At 36.8% G+C, this 8976-nt stretch overlaps 1 protein-coding gene and 1 pseudogene across 1 annotated transcript; both read right to left on the bottom strand.

The window, feature by feature from the left end:
* Window positions 1-3864, bottom strand: LOC104114280 (disease resistance protein RPP13-like). The gene is made up of 2 exons (XM_033660792.2): window positions 1123-3864; window positions 1-900 (listed from the first exon to the last, which is right to left on the bottom strand). The coding sequence occupies exon 1, from the start codon at window positions 2877-2879 to the stop codon at window positions 1974-1976; it is 906 nt and encodes a 301-aa protein (XP_033516683.2). The 5' UTR covers window positions 2880-3864; the 3' UTR covers window positions 1-900; window positions 1123-1973.
* A 682-nt stretch (window positions 3865-4546) lies between these two features.
* LOC104114281 (protein pleiotropic regulatory locus 1-like) lies at window positions 4547-6011 on the bottom strand (annotated as a pseudogene).
* Between the last annotated feature and the right edge of the window lie 2965 nt (window positions 6012-8976).

Consider the following 8976-nt stretch of genomic DNA (forward strand, 5'->3'; position numbering starts at 1 on the left):
CTCTTGGAAAAAAAGGATATTCCTGTGCATAAAGTATCGCGCGTTCACGCAGGGTACGGGGGAAGGGCCGCACCTCAATGGGATTGGGGTGTTATGTAAGCAGCCTACCCTGATGAAGCATTAGTGGCTGATTCCATGGCTCGAACCCGTGAGGTATAGGTCACACGGAGGGACTGTTGCTCCAAGGCTCCCTTTGTGGTTGTCTGTGTAGTTTAATACCTCGAAGCGCATGATTCTTTAATCTGTGAAAAAACTAAGGTCTGTTTAAGATGAATATCCGACAGCCACTGGTCCAATTTCCCAGAGAAAATCCACAGAATTATGAGCAGAGGATGAACCAAACTGGATTTACTTGCCAGCAGCAGATCAAACTTGAATTGAGTGGCATCCATTTGCTCAACCAAATATGTGGCCTCAGAATTCTAGAGGTGATGCTATCTCAGAATCAGAATACTACAGGTGCATATATAAACTTCCAATTCTCTGTCTTAGCTTATTGTAATACTCATTACTCACACTCTGCTATATGATTTATGAATTTTGGTGAGTGATGTATCGATTTCGTTCATTACTTGTTGGACTAAGAGTAATTCCGCATTCTCTGTTATTTCCTCGCCCGAAAGAGAGAAACAAGAATGACAATTTATTCTTAGAACCAAAAAGTTACCAATCATTTTGTTGCCATTTGCTGATTAATTTCCAAAAGGGCATTCCCGTGCCCTTTGGTTTAGGATGGATCCGGACTGAATTAATCTTGAAGATCTAAATACGGACTGGAAGTGAAAATACCGTCAAAATGTCCTCTTCCTCCTCCTAATTTCTTGCTCCCAAGGAACTCCAAAAGTCTCAGTCCAAGGAAATTCCACATTATTCTTCCTCCTTGTCTTCCTCTTTCTCCTCCTGTGACAACAATAACAACAATGATAATAAAAGCACTATTGCGAAGGAGGTTTGCAAAAAGCCATTTTCTACTGAAACAAAGTGGCTAAATCAAACTATTATGGTCTTAACTGCTTTTTCATATAAGCTAAATGACAATTAATATATTATAGCACGTATTGCATGTTATATCTTTTCTTTCAAGAAGGTTATTTGTAACATCTGGGAAATATTGAAACTCACCAGGTATATTGGATTTCTGACACGAACGTCTAAGACGTTGCCTCCAACTTCTTGTTGAATCCACAATAGAAAGTTTACACATATTCAGCTCAATTAGTTGTAGTGTGGTTACATCTGCAAAATCTTGAGGAATGGAGTGTAATGAGTCACAATTTCCCAAGACTAGACATTCAAGACATGGAAAATGATCGCTATTGGTTTTCCACAATGCTAGATCTGTCCCGTTTAGTAGCAAGAATTTTAATTGAGGAAACCCATCCTCAATTGTTTCCCACACTGTGCCTCGACAACTATATATCTTTAGTTTGAGGACTTCAAGTTTAGGCAACTTGCTAACAGTTCTTATGTCCTCCCATGGAACAAATGTGTTTTGCAATGTTAGCTTCTTCAGGATTTTTGGAAAAGCATTTGCATAAGGAAGCCTCAAAGTTGAAACGATTTCGCCTACCCCAAATTCTGTCTCCTCAACTATAACACACATATTCTCGCCTACACCAATTTCTGTCTCCTCAACTACAATGCGTAGACTCTCGAGTTGATGTAGATGGCTGAGGTTATGGTGCGGAAAACTGCCCAACCGACCAAATAAGTAGTCCTTTTTGGTACCGCATATTTGCAACTTCTTTACATTTGAAATTGCTTGTTTGACTGATGGTGTGCAGCAAGCAGGATTCAATCCTGAAAGAGTGTGTGGGTAATTCCAAAAGTCAGAGATTTGTTTTCAAGTGGTGGATCGACCAAGTGGTTCAGGGTTGACTTGATATGCCTTAATTGTGACATCCCCCAAATTTCCTTTGGTAAACATAGAGGACCATAACCAAGGAACACTGAAGGCAGAACACACTTAATTGTTAAACTCTGCAGATTCTTGAGTAAACCGGAGTATTTGAAGGTTGATATATGGTGAAAGCTAGGTATCTCAAGTGAAATAAACCTTCTATAATATTTGGCCTAGAGTCGAGTGTCACTGAACTTATATCTAGTACTCTTAGCAACTTGAAACGCGAAAAGTCTAGCTTTATGGTACAGAAACTATTACCGCAATATAGAATAGAACGCACTTCTGTATCTGTATCATCACCAAGGGGTAATTGATAATTCATCCCACTAGATTGGATACTTACTCGACGTTGATGGGAAGGGAAAAGGATGCTGGACCGCGAACCTTGATGTTGAACATCGTTCTCTGTGATAATATTCAAGAAGTTTGTATTTTGAGCTTCCTCCGAGCAAAATCCATGTACCATATCATGAAGTCCACAGCTTATGATTTTTCCAAAGAAACTCAACATATTGACAATAATCAAGCTTCTATCAACCAGATCTTTCAAATATTTCTCTACCACCATTTCGAAGCTTTCGTCCCTCTTTACCTTAACAAACCCCTCTGCAGTCCATAATCTGACTAGTTTACTTACTTGAATCTCACTACTCTTCTTGAAGACAACCAAATACAAAAGGCAAGCTGTGAGGTGATGAGGCAAGTGGTAGTAACTCAACACTAGCACTCTTGAGCAATACTGATCAAGATATGTGCTCATTAACAAGTTCACATCTTCAACCACTTTTGTCCATTCATCAAGTGATTTACCTATTTTTAGGAGAACTCCGGCCATGACAACAGTTGCTAGTGGTAATCCTTGACACTTTCGGGCTATCTCTTTCCCGATTTTCTCAAATTCAGGGGTTAAGCATTCATTCTCGAACACCTTATGATACAACAAGTTCCAACATTCATCAAAAGTCAAAAGACGCATTTGAATAGGAGGCGTACCTAAACTAGCATGCGACTTCCATTATTGTTGAATGGAAAACACATTCTTATAACATCCCAAGCCTCTATGGCCCATATGTCATCAACAATCACCAAGTACCTCCTACCTTTCAAGCTTTTTTGAAGTAAATCTGCAGGATATCCGTCGTTCTTCCCATCAAGCCCTTCACTCCTTGTGGATGTGTAATGAAGGAGGCCAAGGTATAAATTTCTCACATGATATTCTTGTGAAACAGTGATCTTTGCACGAACATCAAAATGAGAAATTATCACTGGTTCATTGAAAATCCTTGTCGCGAAAGTTGTCTTGCCGATTCCCCCCATTCCTACTAGGGAGATAACTTTCAATTCTCTAACGCCTCTAACAAGTTGATCTTGCATCATCTCAGGTTCATTGTCGTAACCCACCATTCTATTCTTTGACTCTAAAACATGCTGTGATGAATCAACAAGATCAAAAGTTTGTGGTTTTGGATCTTTGATGTTTCTATACATGTTCTTCATCTTCATCCACTCCTTGCTTTTGGAATCAACATTTTCAATCACTTGTTGCAAACATTTGCAAAAACGTCTCCCAGGTATAAACTTCTTCCACATGGGGAAATAAATAAGTCCTTTTGCTTGGTTTTTGACTTGCTGTAAGCATTCACAAATAGTTTTTCCTTAAGGTCGAGAGTCTTTGGTTTCCGACGGAGCAAGTTCTCGCAATTTTAACTCCACCATATCTTCTTCAGTATATGCTACCTTCATTGTTTGTGCTTCAAGAGATTTTAGCACCTCACGATCTCTGATAATCTTCTCGGTTTCCTCAAGAAGTGTTCTCAAGGAATTAAGTTTTCCATAGAGCACTTCCATTAGTTCTTTGTCTCCCCCTGTAAGGTGTGATTGGTGTCCAATGGATAGAGACAGTGTTTCCATGAAAGAAGTTATGGCAAAATAAGCCATCTTTCCGCGCTTCTATGTATTGTAATGCTGCAAATTTGATTAAAAAGATATACAACTATATGACCTCTCTCAAACAAGATAACGAAGAAGCTCTAGCAGAAAATAACCAATGTAAAGTGAGGCCAATGCATTTCGTCCCTATTTTGCAGAATATAAAGGTTGCTATGAGCACAATAAAAGAATATGTGCATATGCTTATATGGTTAATGGCTTAATGCTAGCCAGAATGATAAGACCATCAATAATTGAGACTGAGCTTCTACTTTTTATCTTCAGTTTTCTTTCTTTTGTTCCTTTTCTTATATGATTCTTGGAATTTTATGACTGATCTTTCGGTTTCTGTTATAGACTAAAGAGGAGAGCCCCAACCCAAAAGACTAGTCTATTAGGTGGGAGAGCCCATTTAGCTGTAAACCCATTAGCATTTCTCATTTTAATCAATGAGGGGCACTCGGCACATAACAGGTTCTTCTGTTTACTTGATTTTAAACTCCACGCCCGTTGATTCTTAGAACCCAACAATCTCTCTTGGAATTGATTCAATTTGGTGTAATCTCCGAACTTATAAAGCTTGCCCTTGCAGATTAATTTGTTTGTCTGTTAGCTTGATGAAATTACAACGAAATGAATGATTCTTTAATCTGTGAAACAATCTTTCCCTGCTTCTCTTAAAATAGCATATAACTAAAGATAAAGTAAAGGAAATTGCAGGAATCAAACATTTTATTACCAAAAAAAGAACCAAAGTTATCTGCCTGAAGAAACAGCCTAAACACTACAGCAAAGCCTGTCCTGGAAAAATACATTCTATATGAGATTAAGGTAAGAGCAGATAATCACTAGAAACGCCTGATTTTTTTAGAAGGCTTAAAATGAAGAGGATTAGTTTCTGGTGTGGCAGTTTCATTTACCTTCCACATCTTGATGGTCTTGTCAGCGTGACAACTAATAAGCCGCGTGCCAGTTACATCATATGTGAGAGCATAGATACAGGCTTCACTATCCAAAGACCCCGGCTGAACTTTGGTTTGAGCTTGCTGGAAATTGTGACCACTTCTCCAATCCCAAAACCACAAGCTTCCATTCTCACCTCCTGTTGCCATTACTCCTTCATCATTGACAGCCATCGCGTTGATTATGGTCTTCTGTTAGGAAAGCATATTATGTAAAAGTTCTCCTTTAGGAAGGTTAAATTTTTTTATGTTGTCCGCTGATGCAGAAGCAAAAGAATCTTCTTTAGGATGTTGAGCCATGGCTCGAACAAATTTTTTGTGATGTGTGAGTGTTACCATTGTCTTACCATATCTAAGGTCCCAAAACTTTGTGGTTGAGTCATGAGAGCCAGTTACAACCTGAGGATCCATTGGTCGAGTAAAAACAGAGCAAAGGGCATTGTCATGTCCAAAGAGGGCAAAAATTTGTGTTTTACTCCGAATATCCCAAACCCTACAAACAGAATCACCACTGCCAGTGAACAAGATGTCAATTGTGGGATGAAGAGCCAAGCAATAAACACCACTCAAATGGCCATGATAGGAGCGAATCACCTTATTTTGTTCAAGGTCCCAACATTTAACTTGCTTATCATTACCAGCTGAGAACATGTACGTGTGTTTGTTGCTTACAACAAGGCCTCTTATTTGCCCAATGTGATTTGTTAATGTGAGCTTCAACCTAACGCTAGCTAAATCCCATATCTTAATAGTCCGATCTGTTGATCCTGTACAGAACCAATTGTTACTAGGATTGATTGCCACTGACCGCACCCATCCCAAATGCCCACTAATAACCCTATAATTTTTCCAGAGAGGACGCCACACTATTTCCTCCGCAGCAGTTGACATATTTTTTTATGAGAATGAGAAATAGTTGTAGTATTCCCTGAATCTAGTGAACAGTCGAGAAAGGAGGTAGGAAGCTTTGAATTCATTCAACTAAGAAAAATAGGTAGTAGTATCTATATTTATAATAGTATCAAACCAAATTTTACTTGGACTAGAAAACATATTCAAATTTTGACTATAAACCCTATCCTAAACCGAAATTGAGTGGGGGGAAATCACATATAAAGGCAAAATCTAAAAAGCAAAAAGAAATTCTCCGTAAACGTAGTGTCCGAACTGAACGCTTATTTACAAGTCTGAGCGAAGCTCCCCTGAATTTCTGGATTAGTTTCGTAAGGGGCTTAACAATCCGGTACTAAAAACAATTACTTGTAATATTATTATTATTTGGGACTCAAATAAGATTTTTTTTTATCATATTTTTTGCAAATACTTTTTAAATATTTTTAAATTATTAACTATAATGACTTATAATATTTTTTATATAATTTTTAAATTTAAAATTTATTTTTAAAAAATACAAATTTTATATTCGAATTAATTCACACCGAAAATTAATATGACCTTGTATTCCAAAAAAACGAAGGCAATACTAGAAAGCCACGTAATCTATTAAACACGGTGATCTATAGCCGGTTTGCCAAACTTTTAAAATCAGCTTATTTTGAGAAGTGTTTTTCTCAAAAGTACTTTTTAAAAAAATACTTTTGGTGAGAAGCACTTTGTGTTTGGCTAATTAATTTGAAAAACACTTTTGAGCAGTAATTAGTGTTTGGCCGAGCTTTTGAAAACTACTTCTAAGTGTATTTTTTTTTAAAAGTGCTTCTCAGAAAAATATTTTTGGAGAAAAGCTACTTTTTTCTGCTTTTCAAAAACTGCTTCTGCTCCTCCTCAAAAGCACTTTTTTTTCCTTCCAAAAGCTTGACCAAACACCTCAATTTTTGGCCAAAAGTGCTTTTGGCAAAAAAAAAAAATACTTTTGGCCCAAAAATAAGCTTGACCAAACAGGCTACTAATATTATCGATATTTCTTGAGAAACTTCAACCTTTTTCAATGCTTGGCTGAGCTCCTTCAAATGCAACTACTTACAACAGAAAACGACCAAAGAAGTTATCCAGATGTACGGGGCGGCTCAAGAACATATGGGGCCTAAAGTTAAAATTTAATATGGAGCCTATATTTTTAAAAGAAAGTTATAAGATTGTTTTTATTAGAAATTTATTCTTCTAACTTTTTGAGATACAAATTTTTAATATTTTTTTTTATAATAGATTTTTCTAATAATTCTTTCTCAATTGATAATATAGTCAATTCATTATTTAATCTTTCTTGAAAAATTATTGATCTTAAATAAGATTTTATAGAATAATAGAAATATAGGACTATTGGAAGCTTAAATGTATTGTTGAATATGTAGGGGCTAAGGCACAAGCCTTACCTTCCATAACTGTGGAGCCGGCCCTGCAGATGTCTGAGCTGCGTTTATTACCAAACAAAGGGAACAGCTAATTGGATAGTTCATGGAAAATAGAAAATTCCAATTATGTTTTTTTTATTTTTGAGACTCCAAAACTAATCTGATACATCGTTCTCTCTCTCTTTTGAAATGATTAAAATTGATCTAACTTATTTCGTGGCATACTCTCAATATTTATCATTATTTGAAACAGAACAACAGTTATAATAAAGTCTTCATCTTCGTCAAAACAGACAGTCATTTCATAATTTTGATCCACTTGAAATACACCAATAAATAACATTCTTTCTTTCCTCATCCCTTATGGAGTCTGTACAAAAGATAAACATGGAGAAGAGAATATTTGTATATACAAAGCATACATTTTTAGCAATGATTTACTCTTGTAAAAAGATCAATGTACAATTTTGATTGTTCATTCCGTCTATAATTACAATTACTTGGTTTTATCTCTCGATAAATAGTTTGATTAACAAGGAAGGACAAAAAACTTCACTAAGAAAAACAATTGTTGGTCTCTTAATTTTTACTATTTTAAAGTTTATGTATATTTCACATTTCATTATTTAGAGCTTGCACTCTTTTATTTTAAAATTTTATTTCTTCCATATGTTGTAATAGGAGTGACACTTATGTTATTCTTAAAAATATTGTAATGGTTGATATGTTATACACGTGTAACGCACGTGACCAAATACTAATTTAATCAACTCCAAGAAAGAATAGTTAGAGCACTATTTGTGAGCTTCTGAATGTGAGGACAAGTAAGGTAGCAAATGGGCTGTTTTGGCCTGTCAAAATGGGCATTGCCCAACCCTGCACAAAGTTCACTGTGAAAATAGCACGGGCTAGCCAATTTTCGGAATGGTAATTGAAAAATAGTCAGTGTTTGCAAAGTCATTGAAAAATAGCCATTATTTTGGTGCAACACGCAAAGTTCCAGCATCAGCATAATATACTGGAGATTGGTGCATCTGTGTATGAACTTCCAACATATTATGCTGGAATTCCAGCACGTGGAAAGTTCCAGCATAATATACTGGAGATTGGAGCACTTGTGTATGAACTTTCAGTATATTATGCTGTACCAGTATATTATGCTGGAACTCATGTATATTATGCTGGAAATCCAATATATTATGCTGGAACTCCATCAACCAAAGCATGAACATCCATAGTCTGATTGCCCATCCTTCGTTGGGATTAGATGCCGAACCTCTAAATCATGAACCGAGAAATTCTCATTTCGAGTCATTCACTGTCTCGACACATAAACAAGCATCCTACCATTACACCAACACCGTACGATAACAATGCATGAACATCATAGCAATCCGTGCATAGCCTCAAAACCATCGGAAATATAGATATTGAGCTGAAACGACAGAACATCCTTCCTCAAGAAGACGATAATAACCTACCCGAATACGCAGGGAAAATATCCGGTACCACGTCTGCAATACCACCACAACTACTCGACGCCCAATTGATAACAAGCGTTTTATGTCGCATAAGATTGAGTAGGAAGGAGATAAAGGCATAAGCCTCAAAGGAATTAAATCGCACGATGAGAAATCAAGAAGGGAAATGCTCCTAATAGCCCTGTAGCCTCTCGAAGATAAGTATAGATGTGCCTGTACCGATGCACAAGACTCTACTAGACTTGCAAATAACTCGTGAGACCTAAGTGAACCCAACCTGGCTCTGATACCAAGCTGTCACGACCTAAAATTCACTATAGGTCGTGATGGCGCCTAACACCGCCGTCAGGCAAGCCAACGGTGATTTATCAAATTAATTACTAATTTTATTA

The sequence above is a fragment of the Nicotiana tomentosiformis genome, chromosome 5 (genome assembly GCF_000390325.3).
Source record: "Nicotiana tomentosiformis chromosome 5, ASM39032v3, whole genome shotgun sequence".
NCBI classification, from domain to species: Eukaryota; Viridiplantae; Streptophyta; class Magnoliopsida; order Solanales; family Solanaceae; genus Nicotiana; species Nicotiana tomentosiformis.